Source organism: Melospiza georgiana, chromosome 2 (genome assembly GCF_028018845.1).
Source record: "Melospiza georgiana isolate bMelGeo1 chromosome 2, bMelGeo1.pri, whole genome shotgun sequence".
Lineage (NCBI taxonomy): Eukaryota > Metazoa > Chordata > Aves > Passeriformes > Passerellidae > Melospiza > Melospiza georgiana.
In genome coordinates, this window is record NC_080431.1 from 78,322,512 (window position 1) to 78,348,129 (window position 25,618).

At 48.5% G+C, this 25,618-nt stretch overlaps 1 protein-coding gene across 1 annotated transcript; it reads left to right on the forward strand.

Moving 5' to 3' along the window:
• Window positions 1-1,596: 1,596 nt before the first annotated feature.
• LOC131096812 (alpha-2-macroglobulin-like protein 1) lies at window positions 1,597-25,416 on the forward strand. The gene is made up of 36 exons (XM_058045434.1): window positions 1,597-1,667; window positions 3,820-4,006; window positions 4,345-4,507; window positions 5,224-5,276; window positions 5,567-5,587; window positions 6,280-6,433; window positions 6,863-6,947; window positions 7,501-7,621; window positions 7,733-7,850; window positions 8,714-8,823; window positions 9,173-9,343; window positions 9,793-10,017; window positions 10,144-10,207; window positions 10,714-10,859; window positions 11,006-11,155; window positions 11,991-12,188; window positions 12,865-12,952; window positions 13,575-13,728; window positions 14,514-14,742; window positions 15,107-15,230; window positions 15,409-15,530; window positions 15,853-15,904; window positions 16,301-16,384; window positions 16,746-16,922; window positions 17,234-17,315; window positions 18,180-18,336; window positions 18,900-18,974; window positions 19,130-19,301; window positions 19,786-20,000; window positions 20,295-20,510; window positions 20,924-21,039; window positions 21,692-21,782; window positions 22,068-22,136; window positions 23,353-23,455; window positions 24,152-24,193; window positions 25,247-25,416. The coding sequence occupies exons 1-35, from the start codon at window positions 1,597-1,599 to the stop codon at window positions 24,190-24,192; spliced, it is 4,404 nt and encodes a 1,467-aa protein (XP_057901417.1). The 3' UTR covers window position 24,193; window positions 25,247-25,416.
• The last annotated feature ends 202 nt before the right edge of the window (window positions 25,417-25,618 follow it).

A 25,618-nucleotide genomic window follows, 5' to 3' on the forward strand; every position in this document is an offset into this window, starting at 1 on the left:
AGTGAAGGTCACATAACACAGTTCTCCACCCACATTTACATTCAGGTGGTATTCCAGGCCGTGGGTGCCAGGACACTGGAAAGGGATATAGGGAAATATGTGTCTCTAACTCAAGCTGAAGGGGACTTGGGAGAGTCTCATCTCATCTGCGACTGGTCTGGATCTTGGCTGTAGTATCTGATGAGAGCCAAATCTGCACATCAGCTACTGACCTCAGTTTGTAAAAAGTAACATTAGTGATCTTCCCCTCATCCAGTCGTTACTCCAAGCTGGGAGTAAAATCTTTTCAAATCACCTCCATCCCATGCATTCCTACCTCTGTCCACCCATCCGTCCCAGCCATGTCTGATCCTCCTGAGCACTCTAGAATCATTTCCAGGGCAGTTCCTGCTACCTATGCCAACTCCTCTCATAGTTCCACTGTTAGGCCTTTCCAAATAAATAAAATATGTGTGAACACTTTAAGTCCACACATATTTTATCAAATCACTACTCTACATGTGCCCAAGCTGGATGCCCAGTCTTCTGACAGATTCCCCCTGCAATAAGGTGATTCTACACTGACACCACCTCCTCCAGACTCTTCTTGGGCACTGCACCCTTGTGTGTTGCAAAAAACTGAATAACTATTTAGTGCAATACAACACTTGTGTTTCCATCTCCTGAGTGGCAGCAGTGAGGAGCACAGGGCTTGGATGAATTTGCCCTCCAGTTACAACCTCAATTGAAGGTGCACATCTTCATTCAGTCCTGGCCCCTGCTGTGTTTTAGCAGAGCACAACCAAAGATACACAAGCACAGAGAGAATTTGCCATCTGCCTGTGCCTTGCTCCCAGATGAAGCAATCCCTGGATTTACTTTGGCCAGTCTGCATCCGTGTGCTTAGCACCCACGCTCTTAGACCGCAGTGTGATGTAACAGGGGCACACCAGCCTTTAACCTAGCACTGACACTGCAGATGAACCTCGGGTTAAAGCACTGTATGTCACTGATCTGGGAGCACGTCAGTCTCCAAAATTAAAATGGGGTTTGAGTTCAAGTCCAGCCTAGTTAGCCAAAAACAGAAAGACAACCAGCAGGAGTGAAATTTCAGTAAGAAGCAAATAACACTAAGAAGTTCTACAGAAGAAGAACCATGGAGAAAAATCCACGGACATCACAAAGAATTAATTTGTATCCAAATGTTTCTGATGACGTTCCGGTAAAAAATTGGGGAAAATTTTATTTAAATTGGGCCCCTGTACCAAAATACAGTAACTAAGTACTGCTGCTGCCAGCAGCTGTGCTGCCTAAGGCGGACAAGCCCTCTCCCGGGGAAACACCGACAAGCCTTACAGAGTCTGGAAGCAGCTGCCTCTGGTTTGTAGGCAGTAAACACTGTCGCCACCCCTTTCTCCCGCCCACATTCCAGCCACGAGCAGCCGATCTCCACCTTGGTTTTGAAGCCAAGGGAGGAACGGGCGTCTGGTTAGGGCAGGAGTTGCGTTCTCCTTCGGCTCTGGATGAGGGGGAGAAGGAAGACAGCAGGAGCAGGGAAGAAGGGGGTATTGAGGAGTGGCTAAGCTTTCCTTGGAGGAATTCGACCGGCATTCAGCTATGTGGAGGATCATTTTCCCGTGGGGCTGCATCCTTCTCCTGCCTAGCACGGCTGGAATGCCTGCAATGCTGTAAGAACATCACTGCTTTGCAAATGTGCTCTGGTCTGTGAGGGATCCCCGTGGGGGTGGCAGTAGATGACAGAAATGGGACAGAAGTCTTAAGGTGAGGTGTGTTTTTCTGGAGAGGCATAATTTCTCAGGTTCCCAAGGTTTTGCTTGATTTCCATGTGCCTTTTCCCCACCTTCCCCCTGCTAATTGGCTCTTCCTTTAGTGCCTTTGATGTAGACCATGTGTTTCAGCAAGGACTCAGGCAGAATGACTCTGCCAGCTTTCTGCATGTGCTTAATTCTGACCTTCCAATATCTCACATCTCCTACTGTGTTCCAGAACATGTTTCCTTTGGGCTAAGCCTTTCTTCCCAGAGACGTAGGTCACCATTTAATAGTTTAGCCAGCAAAGCTGGGTGTCTACAAAGTGAGCAAACATGAGCCCAAGTATCTGGTAGGGATGCTCTTGGTACAGCAGTGTGTTTGTTCAGGCTTGGCTGGCCATCTGCTCCCACCACACCTTTCCTCCTACCTCTCTCAAGGGCAATTCCTAGCACAGCTTCTCTTCCTATACTTTGTCAGGAATGCAGCTCCTGTTCCAGCAGACACTGCTGTGATGTCCTGGCTTGTGAACTCGTTCTGGCTTTTTTTTGATGGCGTTTGCTTTTGCAGCCATGGCACAAGTGCAAACAGAAGCATGACTGTGCTTGAGCAGTAGATGTTACAGTGAAAAATACAGCAGTGGGTTGTAGCTGGGTTCCCTCCTGCTGCATGTGGTGTGCTGTGCACAAGCCTAGTTTTAAAAACCTTCTCCAATGGGAGTACTTCCTCTAGGACCTGTTCCATAGGCTGACAAGCTCCCACGCAAAGGATGTGCTTTACTGCTGTCTGCTTGCCATTGTTACCCTCAGCATGAAGCTTTGCTTTAGGGAAATACCACTTCCTTCAATAGGCTGTCTGCTGTCCTGCCTGTATTCCAATTTTTTTCACAGATTTGTTATCCAGCTTGGATCTTGGGACCCTTGGATGACAGACCCAGAGATGTTCTTTCTTACTTTTATAGCTCAGAAGGCAAGGGCAAGGATGAAATGTTAATGGGGTGTAAAAAAATGTTCCAGAGTAAAAGATCATTAAAAGCAAGGAAGGGTATGGGAGGTTTCAAGCAGTGAATTTTTAGTGCTCGTCCCATCCTTTGGCACAATCGGCAAGTGGGAGGTGCCATGAGTCAGCTCAAGTAGGAAAAACAAAATGTTGTTTTTATGTGTTTTGAGATCCTCAAGGCAGCTTGGCAGCACTCGAGTGTGACAGCAGTCAAGGGCTCCTGGCCAGCAGGACTTTGACTCCTTCTCGCCAGGGTGCTGAGCTCCAGCTGAGAACTGCCAGCAGGTCATCTCCCTTCCTCCTGCTTTTCTGATCTTTCCAGGCCCTGCCCTCTGCTTCCTGCAAAATATGCTGCTGGCTGAGCCTGTCCTGAGGCAGTGAGTGGGAGGAGTCAGTGACAAGAATTTTGAAATCTGCTTGAATGTTGGCTTTTTGTTGGTCCTAGGTGATACAGTACAGTAAAAGATGGAAACAAAGTGTGAACAGCTCTCTGGTGTTATGGATGCAGCTCAGAGTAGATGCAGGGGTGGCAGAGCAAGTAGAGTGCAAAGAGGACAAGAGTGTCAGGAGCTGAAGTGAAGGTGCTCATGAGTTTCTGTGTCTGGGACATGAAGCTGGGACACTGGGTCCCTCACAGAGGGCATTGTTTCTGAGCCCAAGAACAGTGGGAAAACCAGCCAAAAAAACCTGATGGTGGTAATGTAGTGTGGTTCCGTGAAAACACTGAAGACTTGGGAGACCTGCAAGAAAGCCAAGCTGGTGCTGATCCCTTGGATGACATGGGGAGGTCCCTTCACCTTATTTTCACTTTCAGTTTGTAAGGCAGTCACTTTATAATTTTATATGTGCATGCAGCATACAGCATATAGCACTGCCTCAGTATCAATGTCTGCAGTACCCATGGATGAGAACAGCGTCATGTCCCACTGGTGTCATGACAGTGGGGTGAAGAGGGCAGAAGTCTGTTAGGAAGTACCTAAATACAGGTCAAAACCTGCTTTCTTAGAAAGTCAGTTTAATCTTTCTTCTCTTCTCACTCTTCTCTCTCTTCTCTTTTTTTCTTTCCCAACAGAAACTATGCTGTGGCAATACCATCTCAGCTCTACTACCCCTTCTCAGAGACAGTGTGTCTCCAGCTCAGCAGAGAGCAAGCAGTCCCAATCCATGTGTCGGTCACCTTGCAAAGCGGAGCTGGGAATGAGACTCTGATCTCTCAGTCCATCTCTCAGCTCCCCTTCTTCCATTGCACAAGCTTTCAGGTGAGGAAGATACTTTCCAGGGTTTTCACTAGGGTGGATATGGCATGGGTTCTGCTCTTGCTGGGCAGGAATGCAAAGAGTTGTGCCTTCCCATGAGGACATCTTAACTGGCCAGTAAATCTTCTGCTCCAGCCTGCGTAGATCTGCCAGTGTCCTTTCTGCTATGTAGCCCCACTAATATTTTACCCTTCTAGAAAACTTTTTGAAATGTTCTGTGAACTCTTTTCAGGCAAGAAAAACTAGAGCAACCCAAAAGTTATATCATAATTGTTATTCCAAAAACCTCGGGATCAGTGAATGGGATCCACTCTGAATGATGGTTATAACTATACCTGCAGGTCCCTCCTCCTGTTGGAAACCCTGAGGAAGTGGCTTTTGTTGTTATCACAGTCATGGAAGCCAACTCAGAGTTCCAGAAGAAACAGAAAGTCCTAATCAAGCATGCAGACAAGAAGACTTTTATCCAGACAGACAAACCTGTGTACAAACCTGGACAGATTGGTATGGACAGAATGCCATGTCTTGTGAGAGACAGACTGGTCCTCAGGCCGCAAAATGTGGGGTACTCTCTAGTCCTCTGAGCAGGACCTGCTCAGGAAGGGAGATGGCCACATCACTTCTAGGCTTAGAGGGGTTTGGGAATATCTCTCTTCTGTGTCAGCGTGCCATATGCCGCTGTGAACAGGGCTTGTGGGTTTTCCTTGATGTGTTAGAAAAGATTTAGAAGCCACAGTGTTGTACTCATGATTGCTCCAGTCAAAGCCATGTCTGTCTGTCAGGGCTCTCAAGCCCTCTCTTCCCCACAGACTTCCTCAGGTGAGGATTGCAGACCCATAGGTCCCACCACTGCCCTTGCACAGCTCGGATCACCGCAGGGTTCAGCTGTTGGGCCCATGCCTCTCCACACTTTGCACTGGGATGGCCTTCACTGCAGGCAAGACTGAGTGGCCCACCACAGGCCCACTGTCCAGAAAAATGCTGTTTGCCAGCCTTCCCAGAAAGCCCCAAAGTGCCTCTCCTCACACCTTCTTTTCTAGCAGGCTGCCAGCTCCTAGCAGGGCTTTGGGCATAGGCCTAGGAGTGGAAGGCTCTATCTGCTGCCCACACCCTCTCAGTGAAGCACATGCACACATCTTTCTTAGCCATGTGTTCTTGTTATTTACTATTGAGAGCCTTGATTTCATTTCAACCAGTCTTGTTTTCCTTTTGCTTTGTAGTCAAGTTGCGGATTGTGACCTTGGATCAGAACTTCATTGCCAGCAGTGAAACAGTAAGTCAAGAGGGAAGATGCCTGAAGTCTGGAAATGTTATGAGCTGACTGCATGTCTTCTAGATCAGTGCTTGGCCCAGCCAGGAGATGTGTGTACAGCTGGTCTCAAAATTGCTTTTGGTGCTTACAAACAGTGTTGGGCACCACAGCAGCTGCTCATGGGTTATGGGCAGTCCCTGGGAATTGCTTAGAGAAGACTGGTGGATGGTTGGGGAAATAAAAAATACCAGGGAGGTGGACGTAACTTATCTGAAAGCATCCCACCAGTGACTGTTATTTCCTCCCCACAGCAGCGCCTGGTGGAACTGAAGGTAAAGCTCCTACTTTATTGTAAGTGATGAACTCTTCTCACCTTGGGGAGGACACGGGTTCGGAGATGGTGGTTGGGAAATATCGATGCAGAAAGTCAGTTACCTCAGGATGAATGGGAGCAATCCCATCAGCTCATCACAAAGCTCCTACTGGCTGGGCAGTGTGGCTGTACCTGGAGTTCTACACCCTGCCCTCCCAGAACCAGCACTGGGAGAGCACTGTCCTTCATGACTGGGCCTCAATGGTTCCCCTGCATGGAGTCCTGGACTCATTTCCCCATTCCTTCCTGGGGATTCAAGACATCACTCCCCCGTAGCTTGTGCCTTAGGCGGAATTTCTCTACAGTGACCTTGTGGGCTGTGCCAGCTCAGGTGACCACAGAGATCTCTGAAGGACCACTTCTTTCTCTTAGTGAGACAGGCAGGCAGTAAACAACAGCTTTGCAGCAGTCAGAGATGGCAGTGCCACCAGGAAACAATGATATGATAGATTTACTTTGTCAATGAGACAGGGAGCAATGTCCTTTGCTCTTTGAGCCTGGGCTCACCTGAGCACTGTTGCTGTGCCATAGATAGACTTGGGCCCTCAGGACAAGAGAATATGTGGTCAGACCATGCCCTGGTATCTTGGACATCCTGCAAAAGAGTAGTTTTGCACTGGAAAATAACTAGTCTCTGCTCCACCTGTGCAGGACCCCAAGGGGAACCGAATTGCACAGTGGCTGGATGTTGCACCTGTGGGCGGCATTGTGGATCTGTCCTTCCCGCTGGCTGCAGGAGCACCGCTTGGAGAGTACGCCATCAGAGTGCCCGGCCTCACACGCACCTTCAGGGTGGAGGAGTATGGTAAGAGTCTCAGGAAGCTGGTGGCAGCAGAGAAAGGTGTTTTGCCAGCCTCCAGCCGCACCCCCTCACACAGAGCTGGATGGGCCATGCAGCTGTCAACAGCTGTGCAGGTTGTGCTGTCTCCTGGGAAGTGCAGCTGCCTGCCCACAGGTGTAATCACTGACCTTCACCCAGGCCCACTGGATTCCTCCTCCCCCATGTCCTGAGGATGGGACTGAGACACTGTCCCACAGCTGTGCTCTGGGGAGGAGACTCAAGCTGCCTGCTGCTGTCCCATTCTCCTAACTGGGCTGTTGATGTATTCCTACCAGGCCATGTGCTGGAATGAAAGGAGAGATTTTATTTTCTGTAAACAACCACTTTGGAAGGATTGGAGCAAATTAAGTCTTTCTATTCTCACTGAATTATCTTTCTCTTGCTTTCACACAGTGCTGCCCAAGTTCAGTGTCTCCATCCAGATGCCTCAGGTGGTCACCATCCTAGAGGAAAACTTCCCTCTCCACGTCTGTGGCATGTGAGCTGACTTATCGTGGCAGAAGGTGCATTTTTACTGGTTTGGAAAATGCACAGCCATCAATAACTGAGCTCAAAATGTTCTCTGCCAGCCCTACCCTCACCCCAAGAGTTGGTACCCTGTCATCCTTTGCCAAGCAATCCTCCTGGACTCTCACCTTTCTCCATATTGTCTCTCCCTACTTTCTCTGTGCGTCTGAAGGTGACAGTGCATTCCCTCAATGTAGCCTGTGCCCTACAATACAGCACCTCTGCTGTATTTGTTAGTGACAGGGTTGTAGGAATAATGGCTGAGCTCGTGGCCAGCACAGTGTCCCCTAGCCCTGCCTGTTGGGGCTGGTGTTGGCTTGGAGAGAACTCGCCCAGCAGCGCCTTCTGCCTCAATCTGATGAGGCCATTTGTACTTCTTGGCCTCCTCTGCTGAGCCGATGACCTGTGAATATACTGCAGGCTGCTGGGCTGTGTGGCTGCAAACCACAGGGTAAAGCTGACATGCCTCACACCTGAGGCAGTGTTTCTGTGTGAGTGTAAGCCCTCTGTGCTCCCTTTGCCAGGTACAGCTATGGGAAGGCAGTGCACGGCAGCGTGAGGGCCGTGGTGTGCCGCAAACACATCCGCTATAACCGCAGGTCCTCCAAAGGCAAGCGCAGTATCTGCAAGGACTACAGTGGCGAGGTGAGCACGGGAGCACCCACCCCTCCTGCAGAAGGGAGGGGAGAGGGCAAAGGGACAGAACACTCTTTTTGCCTTCATGATTGGTTAACAAATGCAATTTCATATTCCCAGACCAATGAGGATGGCTGCTTTTCCACTGAAGTGAATACTAAGATTTTCCACCGGAAGCATGGTGATAATTATGATTTCAATCTGGAGGCTGAGGCTTTTCTGAAAGAAAGTGGAACAGGTAGAAAAAAACTGATTCTACACTTTGTAGAAAATCTTCTATTTTACACTCGTAAAATGTACTTGTCTTTGGGGTTTTATCTATAAGACAATTGAGTTCATCCAGTCATGATTCCTGCTCTGGCAGTCATTTTGTTTTGACAGAGATAGGCAGGACCTGCTTTCTCTTGTCCTCTCATCAAATTAAAAGTGTGTACAGAGGTGGGCCAAGACAGGTTATCTTGTTTATAAACCACATTTTAGGACAGTCTATTGAAATGAAATGTTATTCAGAGCAACTAGACATAACCAAGGCTCTAACTGTATACTGTTATTAGCTCCTCATTAGATTTATCTCTACATCCCAGATAGGGAGATAATGTTTTTTCTAAGGTTCCCACTCTCACAAGATTTTGCAAAGCCTTCCTTTTCTTCCTGCAAAGAAAATGTTTTATGGCCCCTTGCCAGAAACAGTGACACACATTCACTTAGCAAACAGCTGCAGTGATTTCAGATGGGCACACGGGAGGAGACATCAGGCTGAGAACTGACATGGGAAAGGCAAGGAAAAATGCTGCCTTCTAGTGACTGCTGTGAGGAGGGAAGGAGAATTGAAAGGGACAAATGTGAGTTGGACCTTCTTAAAGTGGGAAAGAGTGTTTGAGAAGTGTCTGACAGAGACCTCCAGACAGACAGCTGTCATTCTGTCACGTCAGAGTGTAGGAGGCACTCTAGCTGAGTGCGTGTGTGTTGAATGACTCCTGAAGCTGCATGGAGAAACTGCAGTGCCCTATGAGTGATAGTCCACCCCTTAACTGAGTTTATCCAATCTTGATGCCTGCTTAGACACTCTGCTCACCTGCATGTTCTTCCTGTCTTTCCCAGGGGTGGAGTTCAACACCACTGAAAACTGCAAGGTCACTTTTGATATCACAACTCTCCAGTTCTGGGGGACGAGCTACTACTATCAGCAAGGAGCTCCCTACTATGGAAATGTGAGTGAAAAGGGAAGAAACATGGAAAGCCCAGTGGCTGGGCCCAAGCAGGTGGTAGGCACAGAAGTGCCCAGGGGTCCTCTTGTTCTGAGCTGCCCAAAGCTGCCAGCACAATCCTCTGTCCCAGTCCCTCCTTTGACATATCTACCAAGAGGTTATCCAAAGGTATGACTGCAGGATCTGTGGCTTTGCCAGATGAGATGGCTGCTACATAAATGGGGAAGGGTTGGAGATGTCAAAATTCACACTGAGAGTCCCTTTACAGAGAGGAGGACTGGGACTTCTACTGGGAGGTGGATTTTCAATCCTGAGGCCTCCAACTCTCTGACTGTTCTCTGCATTGTTACAGCTGGAACTCAGAAGTGCCAGTGGGACACCCCTGAAGAACAAGAAGGTGATTCTTACAGTGTCCTATGGGAGCAGGAAGCAGACCAAGACCTACCTCACAGATGACACTGGGATGGCCTCCTTCGTCTTAGAGACATCAGCATGGGACAACAGCAGTAAAGTTATACTACAGGTTAGGAACCAGTTATTGCAAACCAGTCTGTAGCTAAGCAGATCATTAGAATTGAAATACATTAAAAGGGCAGATCCATACTAATACTTTACCCAAATATACCAGATAGAAGCAAAGGCTTCAGTGGTTTGATCCAGGGGCTGATAAACCACTTCACATAGTCAAATGATCTGGCTTGCTCCCAGGGTAGCAGCAGCATGGCAGAATTTCAGACTTCAGCTAAAGCCCTAGCAGCGTACAGCTCCCTGCTCCTGTTTGGGCACTAGTTATCCCAGAGTGTGGGACAGCAGGCAAATGCCAAGCTCCACAGAAAAGGACTGATTGAACTTGGTGTAGGTGGAAGTAGACACCCTATGCTGGGATAGTTCAGAGCCCACTGTTTAGTCAGCCTTGGTTTTGGTGTATGAAGAGCTGTAGGAAATCCTCAGACACTTTTTTCTGTGCCGCAGGCAAAGTCCCAGCCGGAGGACACGAACGGTCGGAACGTGAAGGTTTCTTACGGCACTGCATCGCTCCCACTCAGGGCCTTCTACTCCTCCAGCCGCAGCTCGGTGAGGATCCAGCCCCTGCAGGCAGTGCTAGCCTGTGGGGACGTGCAGCAGGTCACTGTGCACTACCACATACTCGCCACAGAGCTGGGCCACCGGGCTGCCAGGGCACACTTCTACCACCTGGTGAGTGCGGGCAGCGCCAGCGAGCGCAGCTCTGCGCCTGGTCTGTGTCAGCACAGGGCCCTTTGCTGGCCCAGAAACGTGGAGCAGAGGCACTCTCAACCCTTCGTTCTGTTCATTACCCTTTAGGTTATGGCCAGAGGGTCCCTTGTGCATCATGGCCAAACAACAGTGCTTCTTGATCCACCGTCAGGTAAGGGCATCTAACTGCCAGGAACAGATTAAGGATCCAACGAGAAAGTCTTTCAAGCCTAGATGGAGAAGGAGACGAAAGAGACCTGACACTAACAGGAAACCACAGAGGTGGCACAAAAAACCTATAGGAAATATGCTATCTTTTTTTCTGTCTTTTAATTTCCTTCTTTTTCTTTTTCTGATCAAATGATGAAACTGTCAGAGTTTATCTACCAAGCAGGAAAATGGCAAAGTAACTTATGGAGTCTTTCTGAGCTCAAGTGGAAAGACTCATTTTTCTTCCAACTCTCACTGTTGCCGAGGTGTGTCATGATACAAGGTTGCTGCTATAAAAACCTCCATTCTGGCCTAGCTGTGGCCTCGCCAGAAGCAAGGCAGAATAGTTTTTATGCAAGAATCTGTACAGAAGTATTACAGAGGAAGACCACATTGCTGCTGTCATCCTTGAATTGAAGACTTCTTTGCACCTTGCCATACTTTTTCAATTTTTCCTTCATCCTTCAGGTCAGTACAGTGGGTCTTTCAACATCACTCTGCCCATTGACCTCATTTCATCCATGGCTACCCTCTTTGTTTACATTGCCTTCCCTGAGGGAGAAGTGGCAGCTGACACCTTGCGTCTGAAAGTCTCCAGCTGCTTCAGGAACCATGTAAGCAGTGCACAAAACACAGAGGGGCAGGTAGGCTGGAGGGTGGATAATGATCTGCAAACTGGCAGTAGATATGCAGCAGACCACAGCTTCCCCTTTCCTTCGTCTCTCAGTGTCTGCAGCCCCCCTTTCTCCTGCTGTTTCAGGTGAAGCTTGGCTTCTCAGAAGCAGTGGCACTCCCAGGATCGACTGTCCAGGTCCATTTGCAGGCTGCACCAGGCTCCCTGTGCAGCATCCGTGCAGTTGACAAAAGTGTCCTTCTCCTGAGGCCAGAGGCTGAGCTGTCCAGGGATAGTGTGAGTCACTCCAGTGCTGACCTTTGCTGGCTAATAAGGCACGGTGGACATACCAACAAGTGCTTGAATGGGGACAGGGCATGGCTTAATGAGAAAAAATGAGGGCCAACATCAAACATCAGCCAAAATTTCCAGTGTCTAGAGGGTGTATTCTGTTAGAATAACCCATAGTCGTCCCCAGCTACAGCCTGAAGTCACATCCTGGTTAAACTTACAGTGCTTTACCACAGTGACAAGAAGAAGGCAAGAGACATCCATCTCCTGAACTGATACATGGCAGTGGTCTGAAAAAAAGTCATGTTAAAAAAAAAAAAAAAAAAAAAAAAAGCCAAGCATGGGGTAGGCTCCATGTCTTTGTTCCAGCTCGCATGAACCAGACAGTCCTTCCATTCACAGAGTGGGCTCTAGGTGGTGTATTGGCAGTGGAAGGGTTCCTTTTCTCCTCTAGACCTTGGTTTAAGGACACCTGAATTGCCTCTTTACACTGGCTTGGTGGATCCAGGATGTGCCTTCAGTCAGACAAGAAGCTGTCCAATGTTCCTCCCATGCAGGGAAGGTGTCCTCAGTGTTTGCATTCAGTTCACAGGTACAATTATTAAGCTGGAGGTGGCCACAGCTATGCAGCCATACCCCAGAGGGGCTCATGTTCTTCTCCGGTGCTATGAATCCAAAGTTTGTGGAGGCTCTCCATAAAATTCAAAACCCCTTGGGGCTGGGTTTTTGTGACAAGCAGGACCTGACCTTGGCCTCTGAGGTCACAGGAAATCTCTGGATAGAAATGAAAATCTTCACACCTCTTACACTGACCTGTACTGTTTTCATTCTCTCTCTGCAGGTGTATAATATGTTCAGCTATGCTCAGGAGCAGCTCAGCACCCTCACAGATATCTACAGTGACTACTGCACCATCCACAAGAGCCCAGGCATCACTGGTGCTTCTAAGGCCACCCCTTCACCGGGAATGATGTCACCGTTCATGTACAACAGATACTCTTATGCAGTGTCCCAACCAGATGTTTATGAACTTCTGAAGGTAAATCTAATTTCCAGAAACGCTGAAATATAAGAGCTGAGCCAAGCCCTTTTGTATCCCAGGTCAGCACTGGGTAGCTTTACAGACTGTCTTTCCTGTAAATGCTGGTGACTTCACAATCTGAATTTGCCAAGCTTCTGAACTAAAAGATCAATGACACTCTGTCCTCCCAGCATGATAAATTCCCATTGATCAGGCAGATTCCTAGAACTTAACTCCCCACTGGCCCCCTTTAGACTTTCTATGGATTGGAAGGAGTGTGGATTGTCAGCCTGTGTCAGAGAAAATTGGAGGTTGGAGAAGCAAAGCACCCGAGAGAAAAGGGGAGCCCAGGGAAAGGAGAGAAAGAACAGTAGAAAGGAATGGCAGTGAATGATAAAGAAAAGTCTGGGTCAGGGTGGGCAGCAAACGGTGGTGTCAAGATAATGACTTTGTGTACAGGCATGCACATGCAAGTGGTCATCCCCACAGTCCTTTGGCATGAGGACCAGGCTCTGGGAGCAGGACAGTTCTGCTTTCTTGCCTGATATAAATTTGCAGGTTGTGCTGAGGTGCACAACCTGCAAACAACACAGAGTAGCTGTGGTATGCTGGGAGGAGGGGGAAGAGACAGACCCTCGGACACACCAAGCCCTCCACAGAAATATGCCTTCTTTTGTCCCCTTCTTTCCTCCAGAATGCAGGTCTAACATTTTTAACCAGCCTTAAAATCAAGTCTCCAATTGAGTGCCGCACCCAGACCACTTTTGACTACGACTACATGTGTACATCTCCATTTTTCCTGTTTCTTTGGAGAGCACGGGTAACATATAGGCTGCACATGGGCAGCTGAACAAGAATGTGCTTAGGAGCTGGGATGGCTTACAGGCATGAGTGGGAGGCTGTACAGGAGCTGTGCTCCACAGGGAGAAGGGAAAAGCCCCGGCAGGAGTGTGTGTCCAGAGCACTGGAGGGGCAGAGAGGTGGCTGCAGGGTTCGAACCTGTTTGGAAGCTTCAGCTGGTGAGCAGGAAGATAATATGGTCAAGGAGGGAAATGGGGCATCTGTCTCAGGAAAGAAATCTGTTTGTGAGACTAGGAGAGGTCTTTTTGGAAACCAGAGAATGAACCAAGATTGGCATTGGGGAGTATCTAGGCTTTTCTGCAGGGAATGAGAGCAAAACTGTGAGCAGGTAAAATGTCTCATGGGGAGGAGCACATGCATTGGAATCCCCCTGGCCTTCTGGGTAGTCTTGTGGAAGACAATAATGAAGTTGAGGGCATTTTGGATAGGACAAGGGGGTTTGGGCTGGGAGTCAAGGGAAGGAGAACTGAGCTTTTCCTGGCTGGACTCTATCCTGGTTTCACAGTTGCTCTGCCTTTGAATGAATGCTCGTATTCCCAACAGCTTTTGATGAGCTGGAAGACCTGGAGAGCTTGTACTCAGAAGCAGATGCTGCTGTTGAAGCTGCTGAGGCAGAGCACACCGAGCTGGGCAGCGAGTCAGCAGCAGCACGTACCTGGTTCCCAGAGACATTCATCTGGACTCTGGTTCCCATCAAGTGAGTAACTACAGGCTGTGGCTCCACAGGCGTACAGACTTTCTACCAGACACAGTAGAGGGAATGGGGAGGAGCAGAGACAGGGCATTGTTGCCTTCTGTGCACAAAGTAAAGGAGGGAGGTATGAAGTGGATAAGGACAATGGAATTTTTGTTCAGTTCCTGTCTCTGCTTGAGATTTTCCAAATGCTTCTAGGAATTTAACATCACACACTCTTGCAGGATGTAAGAGGCCTCCACAGATCCATAGCTCAACATTGTACACGAGGCAGGTCTTGTTAGATCAAGTTGTAGTAAAGTACTATGTATCCCCAAGGATGGAGATTCCTCAAACTGCGTTTCCATGTTTGACCATCCTCATGGTATTTCCTTATGTCAGGTCAGAATCTCCTGCATTCCAGCTGTGTGTTACCTTTTGTCCTGTCAATATGCACCTCAGAAGAGACATGTTCCATTGTCTCCACACCTTCCCAATAGGAAGTGTCACACTATACTCCATGGCACAGACTGGATGTATAACACACACCCCTGTGAGCCCTCTGTGCCCACACAAAAGAAGAATTTCCGGTGCAGCACTGCTCAGAATCAAATTTTGGGTTGCATTTTCCTCTCAAGTCATTCCTTGCCTATCTATTTGCTATTCTTCCCATACCTCTGTCCTACTTGCCAGGAATCCTCATGCCTTCACATGCACTTCCATTTCATAGTCTGAATTTCTGCATTTGTCTTCCCAAGAGAAATCTATCCAGGATGGGGACAACCTCTTCCACTCTGTTTTCTCCTCAGTGATTCAGGGGCTGCTGAGCTAGCTGTCACAGTACCTGACAGTATCACAGACTGGAGAGCCATGACCTTCTGCACCTCAGAGAGCCATGGCTTGGGAATCTCAGAGACCACCAACCTGCGGAGCTTCAAGCCCTTCTTTGTGGAACTCACTCTGCCCTATTCTGTTTTCCGGGGAGAGTCATTTCCCCTGAAGGTCAAAGTCTTCAGCTATCTGGAGCAGTGCATGGTGGTGAGTGGCTCCCTCCAGGATGCTTTGGAGCACAAGAATGTGTGGGAACTCCTTTACTAATAGAGACCCAAACAGAGGGGCTGCCTGCTTAGGCACTTGGCAAAGGACACCAAAGAAGTTATTCAATTTAGTTCCACACAGAGCCATCACTGACCAGTTTATCCCTCCCCAGAAGCCAAACCTTATAAATGTGGATTGCATGTCCGTGGGACACTGCTGGTGTCCCACAGATACTGCAACAGCCCATCAAAACACTCACCCCTGGCTTGTGGGATTGATTGTTATTTGAATCAAGGACCCGAATGGAAAAACACAGCAGCAGCAGCAGCTCTGTATCCTGAACTCCCTTTTGTTCCACCTCTAGCTCCAGCTTAGCCTAATGGACTCCAGGGATTTTGAGTTTCTTCATGAAAATGTCAGGTTCACTGTTTGCCTGTGCCCCGATTCAGCAAAAACATTTTCCTGGGATGTGAAAGCTACAAAATTAGGTAAGGGATCAAGGGAGGGGCAGGGGTGGGAAGCACTGCTAGAGCTGCTTGAGGAACCCAGAGCTGGGCTGGAAGGGAGACTAGATTCTGTGCAACACATGAGTGAGCAGCCCAAGGCTGAGCAAACTAAAACATCTGCAAGATGTGCCAGCCAGCCTCCTGATGTTTTGCTTTTTAGGGAAGGTGAATTTCACTGTCACTGCCGAGGCGGTGGAGCAGGAAGATGTTTGCACGGAGCGTACAGCGGTTGTGCCAGAGTCAGGAGGGAAGGACACAGTGGTTAAACACCTGCTGGTGAAGGTCAGGCTGCACTGCAGGGCTCTGGCGAGGCTGGGGCTGGGTTGGGCTCAAGACAGTCTGGTGGGTGGCTCTGGGAAGGAAGAACAGAAATGTCAGAACTGCTTGCTGGCAGGGCAGTGGGGTCAAAGGCCATGCAGCAGCTTAGAAACCTGCTTCCCAGTACAACTTCACTGTTGGCATGGATGTCTCTGCTGTCTGTGTGAAGCCCTTAGCCAAGGCCCATGAGGATGGAAAAGGTGCTTGCACAAAGGTGGGGTGCTGCACAGCTGGTCTCTGATTTTACTGCTCTCCTTTCTGAGCTGACCAGCCTTTTCCCCACCAGGCAGAGGGGCAGCTGGAGGAAAAGACCCACACCTCACTCCTGTGCCCTGAAGGTAGGTGCAGAGAGCCCCAAGTACTGTCTTACTGGGGCTGTGCTTATGCACAGAACAGAGAGATCAGATGGAAGCAGTGTGATGTTTGAACAACTCTAGGACTCTCTGAAGGTGTGGAGGGAGCAGAAAGTCAGGGATCTTGGAGCTTTTATGGGTAGGCAAAGCCATTCAGCCCTACCCAGTACTAAAAGCTCCTGGCAACATCAAGTCACAGCCTAACCACATCACAGACCCTCATCCATGGGTGGCTGGATCTCTGTCTGATCCTCTCTTTTGCATGCTGATTTCACCAACAGATGAGGTGGTCCCAGACCTGTTTACACCATCTCCTGGGGGACACCTGTAACTCTGCCATCTTCCTCATGCCTGTTGTTCTGATGTTTTTGCTGTTTGCAGGAACTTCAGCTTCAGAGACAATCTCTTTCACTCTGCCAGAGAACACTGTCCTTGGGTCAGAGAGAGCCCACATCTCTTTCTTAGGTGAGTTTTTAGAAGAGTCTTGGGAAGTAATATTTTGCCATGCACATGTCTTCTGGTGCCACTGTGTCCTCTTTAGCAAACAAAGTAATGAAAGGGAATATGTACAGCAAGGTGTGATACTGTGTTCCAGAGCAGTGTCCTGTCTCTCCTATACAAGTGGCACTGGATGGATGTATAATTTCACCAAGCCAGGGGAGAGACAGCCAAGTAGCAAATCGCTATTCCTGCAGTCTGTAGACATCACATGAGCAGAGGTGAACTGAGATCAGTCCTAGCAGGTTACCTGGAGAATCTGTGAGACCAGAGTTGTTTTATGTGCAAGAATGCGTATGGCTTCCAAAGCTGTGGTTCTGTCCTGTAGGTGACATTATGGGAACAGCACTGGACAACATAGATGAGCTTCTCCAGATGTCTAGTGGCTGTGGTGAGCAGAACATGGTTCATTTTGCCCCAAATGTCTTTATCACACGATACCTTGAAGAAACAGGACAGCTGACTCCAGAAATCAAACAGAAGGCCATTGGCTACCTGGAAAGCGGTGAGTGAATTCCTACTTGTGAAGCTGGTGGTGTCCACTACAGTACTTGTGTGGAAGGAGCCTCAGCAGAGGCCTGGTGCTGAGCAGGATGTGTGCAGCATCCCTTGCCTGGCATCATAGTAATTGCAGCAGTGTAAATCAGGCTAGTCAGTTCTGCATGTCAGCGGAACACGCAGTACACGGCACCCCTCTGCTAAATTCCTCAGAGATAATGCTCTCTGTAATGATCAGCAGGATTGGTGGGGCAGGTTGGCTCCTGGAGAACAGGACAGGCACACAGCATCTTCACTATCCCCAGCCTCTTCCTGCAGGATATCAGCAGCAGCTCCTGTACAAGCACACAGACGGCTCATACAGTGCCTTTGGGGAAGGAAGCGAGCCAGGAAACACTTGGTAAGCAACAATATCCAGACATAACTGAGGAGCAAAAGTTTGACCTGGTAAGGCTCAAGCTGGCTTGGATTTTGGTCTGGGGAAACTGAGGCAGTCTGAAGGTGTGGAGTTTCGAACAGAAATTACTCCTGAGACTTTTTGGAAGGTGTCATGTCTTCAGCCCAGATGGAAATTAAGCACCACACAGCTGTTCGCTCAACACCGTCCTCATGCCAAATCCAAAACATGGCAGTGTAACAGCTACTGAGAAGAAATTAACTCCACTCTAGCTGAAACCAGAGCAATATCCATCTCTTACTCCATAACATTTATGTCATGCCAGGTTTCACACTCCCCAATATGCCATCACTTTCCCTATTTATCTGTTTTGATAAATATACAAAATCTTCCTCTTAGTCTATGGGACACCTCTTAGTCAAATATGACAATGCGCTAACCTGAAGTACCCCTGTTGGATTTTTTGTTCTTGAGCACCATAAAAAAGACTGATTCTGAAAACTTGGCAGCAAAGGCACCTTCTTTACAGGTTTTCAGAATGCATGGTGCTCAGACAGGATTGGGAATGGGTCTGAGTGAGCTCACTAAATGTCAGCCCTCCAGGGCAGCAAAGCACCCTGTTGAAATTAGCGGAGCTCTGAAGGTCTGAAGAATTGAATTTTTTCTCTCTTGCTGCACATGGCTCTGACCTCAAGCTTCTTGGGCTCATGTGCACTGCTTCCAGTTCTCCATCTGCACAGGGGCTGTGGCCTGCTAGTATTTCTACAGGCAGAATGTAGTAGAAGACACAGAGACTCCTGTCTCCTCTTAGAGACGTGCATCAAGTGACAATTCAGTTCTATATCCTTCTTCCTTCCTTGGCTCTAGGCTTACTGCTCTTGTCCTGAAGACCTTCAGCCAAGCCCGGGACTTCATCCACATAGATGAACAAAACATAAAGGATGCTGCCAGTGCCTTGATTAAAAGTCAGACTCCATCTGGCTGCTTCAAGAGTGTGGGGAAGCTCTTCAACAATGGTCTGATGGTATGACGTGTGTCAATGGTGGTTCATTAGGTACTTCAGAGCTCCTTCACTTTCTAGTCCAGTTTAGGTGCCAAGAACAAATGAACTCTTGCAGGAGGAAGGCTCTGAAGTGCCCAGGGTCACCCTTGGGTGACACTCAGGGTTGCCTAGTCACTGTGGCACTTTTTCAAGTTATGAATGATGAAGGTTTACATTTGATGATGTGCACTTGGGAACTGAAACAGTGCCCTGCCCTACCTCCATCTCAAGGGCTAAGACTCGCCACCTTGCAGCAGCGTTGTGGGAACATCACTTCCTCCTGGCATTGAAATCTGCTACTGAAAATATTACATTTGGGAGGAGAAAGGGAAGTGTGCTCAGCAGAGGGAGGGAATCAGCTGCCCACAGGAGATTGGGGAACCCTGGCAGAGAAGTGCTCTGGTAAGCAGGACCTTTAAAAGTGGAGAAGGAATAGGGCCAGCACTGTTTCCTGTGCTGGCATTTGCTAGAGGACCAGAAGGCACTGAAAAACTCCCCTCTCCCTTCTCATAGCATCCCTCATCTGTGTTTTGTGGTGTCTGCAGGGTGCAGTGGAGGAAGGCCTGGGGCTGAGCTCTGTGATTGTGATAGCTCTCATCCGCTCGGGGATGCCTCACTCCGTGAGTATCCGCAGCAGGAGTGGGCTGTGTGCGCAGCCTCTTGCAGGCAGTGCCTGGGCTCTGCCTTTGGTTTCCATCCTCTTCTGCACACTGAAATCTGCATTCCCTTCCCAAACACCCTGCTCGTAACGAGAGTGCTTTCAATTGTATCCTAGGACCCAGTTGTGGGGAAAGCTCTGAAGTGTATAAGGGACCTGGTCCACGCTGACACTGGCAGTCCCAACCTCTACAGCCTTGCACTGGCTGCAAACGCCTTCGCAGTGGCAGGGGACAAGGCCCTCAGGCAGAAAATCCTCAAAAGACTGGATAAGGCTGCCACAATATCAGGTACCACAGACCCTGGGGCAGGAGGGAGGGCCACTGGCAGAACCGTGTGGAAATCCCTGGGTTGAACCACCACTGGAATGGAGGGAAGGAGTATGGGGGGACGGGTACTGCCAGAGCTTTGTGGGGAATCCAGGGCTTGTCTATCCAAGCCTCAGTTTGCCAAGCCGTCCCAGGTTATATCCACACTGTGAGACACATTGTCTCTATGGGTCATCTCACAGTCCTGGCCTCCCAGTCACCCAAACCAGGGGAGCTTCACAGATATAGTGGAACTCCTCCCCAGCCTGCAAGCCAAAGGTGTTGCTGGAAAAAGCCAGGTGTGGGCAGCAAACAGGGATGCAACAGCAGATGCACGTGTATCTTGTCCAACTGCATTATGTCCAATGTACATGTTTGTTTAGTACCTATATACAGGGGCTAAGTAGAACTCCAGAGTCACTAGACGCAGCTACACATTCCATTGATGTTCCCACTCCACCTCTAGATGACCAAATATTCTGGAGTCAACAGTCCAAACAGGAAGAAGATTCCCTATCTTGGTATCGGGCTCCATCTGTTGATGTGGAATTGACATCTAGTATCCTCATGGCTCACCTTACAAAGTCAAGTTTGTCGTCAGATGAAATCAAAAAGGCATCCAAGATTGTGTCTTGGCTCACCAAGCAGCAAAACCCATATGGAGGCTTTGCTTCAACCCAGGTAATCCCCTTGAGCCATCATCATCATCATCATCATCATCATCATCATATTTGATGCTGGTTTTTTGAGAGCAATGGGTTCTAACAGCCCATAGTAAAAAAAGAAAAATTAATCCATTTTAAAAGGGTGTATGGTTTTACAGATCCTGGGAGTTATGGATAATCCCATGCTAAAAGCCAAAGGGAAAAGTTCAACCCTTATTGTGGCTGCAGTATGAGGGAGGAAAAGGCTAAGGTCTGGGCATGCATAGGAAGCAGGAATCTCACTTTTCCTGATGTTTTTCTTTTTCCTCAGGACACGGTTGCTGCTCTGGAAGCCCTAGCCCTGTATGCAGCCAACATCTTCAGCAAGGATAGCCCTGATCTTCAGGTTTCTCTCACTTCCAAGGGGTTCAGCCAAAACTTCCAAGTAGACAAAAGCAATCGCCTGCTGCTGCAGACAGTGGAGCTGCCAGCCATTGCCCAAGATTATACCTTGCGTGTGCAGGGCCATGGGTGTCTTTTCCTGCAGGTAAGCCCAGCCAGGAAGAAAAAGTCTGTCTGATGAAAAGCCCTGAAAGCCAGAGAACATTTTACCTTGCTACTTAGCCAACCGTGAAAACAAACTGCTGTAGTAACTTGCAAGAATCTGGCTTTCAAGGCTGGTTGGGGTAACTGTGATGCAGCAGGAAGGTAACATCTACTCCCCAAATGAAATCTGGATCATCTCCATCCAGCCAGAGCAGCTCTTCTCCTCCAAGAAATCCACCAGGAGCAGTGCACTACCAGCAGAACCTCTGCTTCTGCCACATGGTTTTCTCTTACACCAATACAAGACAGCCAAGTCAAGTTTTCTCTTACACCAATACGAGTCTAGCCAAGAATACTCTCCAGCAAAGAAAACCCTGCTATTCTCTGCCATCCACCTTCTTTCTGCCCTGGCAGGCCATCCTGAGGTACCACATCCCTCCCCGGATGAGCGAGGCCACCTTTGCCGTGTCCGTGCAGACGGAGTGCGCCGTGCCCAACGCCACGCGCTTCCCTGTCACCATCCGTGCTCGGTAGGAGACACTCAGCTGCCCCTTTCCTCCCCCGTGCTGAGAGGCTTCTGGCACCACACCAGTCTCTTGCTGGCAGGGTTCCCCTTCACTCCTGGGGAACTCCAAGTGCTGCGGTGACCCCACTGTGCTCTCCCCAGCTGGGTGAGAGGCACAAGGCCCCGGAGGGGTGGCTCAGGCTGTAGTCCTGCCTTGTCCCTTGCCCCTCACCACAATCCTCCCAAGGTCTGTGGGTCTCACCCCTGTCTAGGATTAGGTCTCAAAACCTAATGATGTGAAGGTCTGTGGGACTGCCACATATCCCTAAGTGTTCCCTCCTCTGCTCCTGGCTGTCACACCACTGTCCTCTGCTGTACTCCCACCTGGCTTGGGACAGACCTGCCAAGAGAACAGGCATAGGATGTGATATTCCCTGCCATGCCTAAAGAAGGTAATACCATAAGGCTTCCAAGGAACTTTTTCTCCTTGGCACAATTAAAAGCAAGAACAAGGGAAGCACAAAGATTTATTACAGTGTAGAAACAGGTATGCTTACAGGAGAAACACTGGAAAGAAAGGCACATTCCTCCACCTGAGTACCAAAGCTGGGCTGGAGTATCTGGAGATCATGGCTCAGAAAGTAACATTAGTGCTGTCCCCTGGGTTCCTGCTGCAGCTACACAGGGAACCGTGTGTCCACCAACATGGTCCTGATCCAAGTGGAGCTGCTGTCTGGATACAGCCCCGTGGCAGGTTCACTGGAAGAGGTGAGACTGTGAATTTGTGTCCAGCTGGGATGGGAACAGTGATGGATGTCCATCATGCAGGACTGTATGCTGAAATGTGATCATTCCTGTGGGCAGAGAAACAGGTTATTTTCTCTCTAAGAAATCCTTATACTCAAAGTCTCTTCCAAGCTGCACCTTGCCTTTCCCTACATGAACAGCTTCCCTGGCCATGTAAATATTTGCCCGTACTCTCACAAGGACAAACACCCCTGAATATTTCTGCTTTTTATTAAAGCCTTTCTGATATTTTCCCCCTATTTTCAGCTGAAGAAAATGCCTTTAGTGAAGAAAGTTGAAAGCAAAGCTGACCAAGTCGTTCTCTACCTGGAGGAAGTGAGTATAATTGGGGCTAACATCATCATTAAAGGGGCTATGGACTGACAGCTTTTATTCTTGTTTACTGGTTTCATTACTATTTTAACTGTCCAGAGCTGTTGTTCCTGCATAGCAGCCACATTTGCTGATCTAGAAACGTGTTAGTTGGCAGTTGTTCATCCATACAGCCACTTACAGGGCTACTTAACTTGAGTGAAACACAGCAAACTCTTATGTTAAGCCTACATCTGTTGGCACTGTTAAGTGACTATTGACAGTCCATATATATGGTGCCTGAGTAGGACTGAGGAGTAGTAATAAGATCCATCTAGCAAATCCAAGCAAGCCTGAAATCTCAGAAAGCTCTTAAGCAACCTGAATGCAGCAGAGATCATGCAAGATTACTCATGGATTTTGCCAAGATCCTTTGAAACTAAACCAGATGGTTGTGTGAACAGAAGTGCTTGCTCCACAGCCTCATGAATCAACAGATTAACAACCACTCCAGCCTTTTTCTAGCTCCATGAATACCTAAACAGCACCAGAAATGAGACCTGGCATGTATTTAAAACTCCAGCATTTCTAAGGAGCATTTCTATGATCCTTCATCCTCAGTTTCTGTGAGTAGGATGAGCTAAGCTGGCCCCATAGCAGGTGGGTTAGTGTCACATGGATGCATTAGGCTTGCAGAGCTGCTGCTTTCATTACATCTACAGCACAGAGCAGAAAATACAGAGCAACATTTCAGCTCAAGCTGCCAGGTAACACAAGGTGCACTGCAATCAACAGCAGGTCATGTAACTACTACCCTACAGCAGATGTTGGTCCACAGCTTGTATTTGTCTGCTTAATGATGAGGGTTATGTGAGACTGGAGAATAAGAGCTGATGTCACTGTGAATAAGAAAGTAGCCACTGAGGCCAGGTGCATGAAGGAGCTCAGAGTAGAGCTGGATGGGAAGGTGGGATTGGTGGGGAACACTAGCACACCATATAGGTAGTGCACACTGACTCTGCAGGTTTTTTATGTTCCCCCCTGAGCTGAGTTATATTTGGTGACCAAAAAGTCCCAGAATGGGAAGTAAAAGATACTTCTGAGATGGACTAGAAAGCAGAACAAATGTGTTACAGTGGTGAGGTATCTACAGAGCCTGAGTGCAAGTAGGTGAAAGGGGTTGTCTTACAGGACTTTTCTGTCCCTTTCTGTTTTTAATCCTTGCATTTTTTGGTTTTAGCTGACTAGACAGCCTCAAACCTACACTTTCCTGGTGGAGCAGGACATGCAAGTGAAGGATCATAAACCAGCCAATATCAAGATCTATGATTACTATATGCCAGGTGAGCTCAGATGCCGTACTGCAAAAACCACCCAAATGTACTTCGGGAAAGACGATTTCTGAATTTTGTTGAGTCTAAGACAATACCATCTCTCACCTCGTTATCTGACTGTCCCTTAGAAGCTCTCTAGGCATGAACTTAACCTGTTGGTGTTCAAAATGGTAGGTCCTCCTCCCTCTGGCTCTAGAACTTGCAGGCCTGAAGCTGGTGTGTAGAACCAGAGGGTCTGGCTCTCCCAACAAGGGTGGAGCAAGGAGCTGTGCTTCTGAGCACTTGCTTTCTGGGAGACAGAAAAGGCTGAGAGACCACACTGGGGGGATGACTCAGAAGAGAAAGGGCCCCATTAGGAGAATAAAACCAAAACCAGCTTGTCCTCTGTTCTGTGAGGTTCCTAGTGGGAAGAAAAGCTAGAAATATGTCAGGGATTGCTATTCCTTCAGAAAGTGAAGCATTCATAACTGCATAGCATTCATAACTGTGATGGAACTCTTTGGGACTTGCAGCCTCCTGCCTTGGGTGAATCCTGCCAGCTGCAGAGGCATGGGCACACACCAGTGGTTTCACATGTCACATGGAGGGGAGTTATAGCCTGTAAACGGAGGGAACACCTCTCCTAGGAACAGTGGCTCAATGCTGGATTGCTTTTGTGGGTTTTTGACAGTGTGTCTCACCAGTACTTTCTTTCTTGTCTTTCAGAAGAAACTGCAGTGATGAGCTACAGTGTTCCATGCAAGTGAGGTGAGGGCCCAACACCTCTTTTGTTATCACAGGCTTGGTCCTGAAGAATATGGAGGGGGAGGGAGATGCAGGCAAAGGCCCTTGCTCAAGGAACTTGCCAGACTGCAGGTCCAGGGTAGAAAGCAATTTCCAATGCCAAGTAAGGGTGAGTTCCTGTACCCCCGTGGTTAAATTGAGGGAAAGAGAACTGAAGTAGATGATTGGATGTGACAAGATCATGACAAAGCTGGAGATATGTTCAAGAAAACAAGGACTGCATGTACCAAGTACTGTCACCAGTCCTGGCCCTTTGCATCAAATACACTTTATTCAAGCCACCACAGTTCCCTTTCTGGCACTTTCCCTGTAGTTTCACAACCCTCCAGCCCTGTGCATACAGCGTGCCATGCTCACCTTTACTCCAGGGCCAGGCCAGGTTTCAGTGCCAAGCCTTTCTCCATCTCAGCCTGGCTTCTGATCCACACTAGGGAATGGACACCTGCCCATCCTCTTTCCAGGCTGAGCAAAGACAAAGCATAAGCTTGACCAATGCCTGCCCCTACTCTAAACTTTCACTTGCACCTGTGTGCTTTCCTGCCCACAGCCCACAAGACAAGGAAAACCACCTGCTGCATGAATCACCTGTAGGGAGGCACACAGCCCTCTCCTGGGATATCTGCCACAGGTTCCACACCCTTACCAGAGATTGTAACATAAGCTTTGTATAGATAAAGTGAGAGAGAATCTTAGGTCATAAAACATTCTGAGGTGGAAGGGACCCACAAGGATCACCCAGCTCCTGTCCCTGCACAGGACAGCCCCAAGAGTCACACCATGTGCCTCACAGCATTGTCCAAATGCTTCTTGAACTCCATCAGCTTTGGTGCTGTGACCGCTTCCCAGGGAAACCCATTCCAGTGCCCAAACACCCTCTGGGTGATAAAAGCTCTGTCCTTATTGGCCTGACAGTGCCATTCAGTCACAAGGTACAAAAAAGGCCCCTAAGTTCCCAGTAGTTAGTTTTAATACTTCATGAACTCTTTTTTTTTTTTTTGTCCTCTATTGTCTTCACAGGAACAGGGGTAGATCCCTCCTCTGCAGTCTCTTCCATCAGTCCTTTGTCACCCCTGCCAGCTGTCACCTCATGGAGATACGAAGAAAAGAGAAAATGCTTGGAATTTCCTGCTGAGCAGTTAGTTCCTGGAAGGCTCAGACTGTGTGTGGCATCTTATTAAAAGTAGAAGACTAGATCTGTCTGATTGAATGATTATTCAGGCTTACTGTTTTTCTCCCAAGCCAGGAAAATTGCATTTAAGAGCAGCTGGGAAAAATAAATTCTCTACCTCTGCTCATGTACAAAACTCTGCCCCTCCAGGTGCAGACGTGCACAGGAGGAGATAGAGCATTAAAATAACCTGATCCGTAGACCTAGAAAGAGATACTTCA

Bases quoted from the DNA above. Each gene is read 5' to 3' on its own strand.
- LOC131096812 (XM_058045434.1), top strand. From the start codon at position 1,597: ATGTGGAGGATCATTTTCCCGTGGGGCTGCATCCTTCTCCTGCCTAGC. The intron at 1,668-3,819 runs GTAAGAACATCA...CTTTCCCAACAG, and splicing joins GCTGGAATGCCTGCAATGCT to AAACTATGCTGTGGCAATAC. The intron at 9,344-9,792 runs GTTAGGAACCAG...TCTGTGCCGCAG, and splicing joins GCAGTAAAGTTATACTACAG to GCAAAGTCCCAGCCGGAGGA.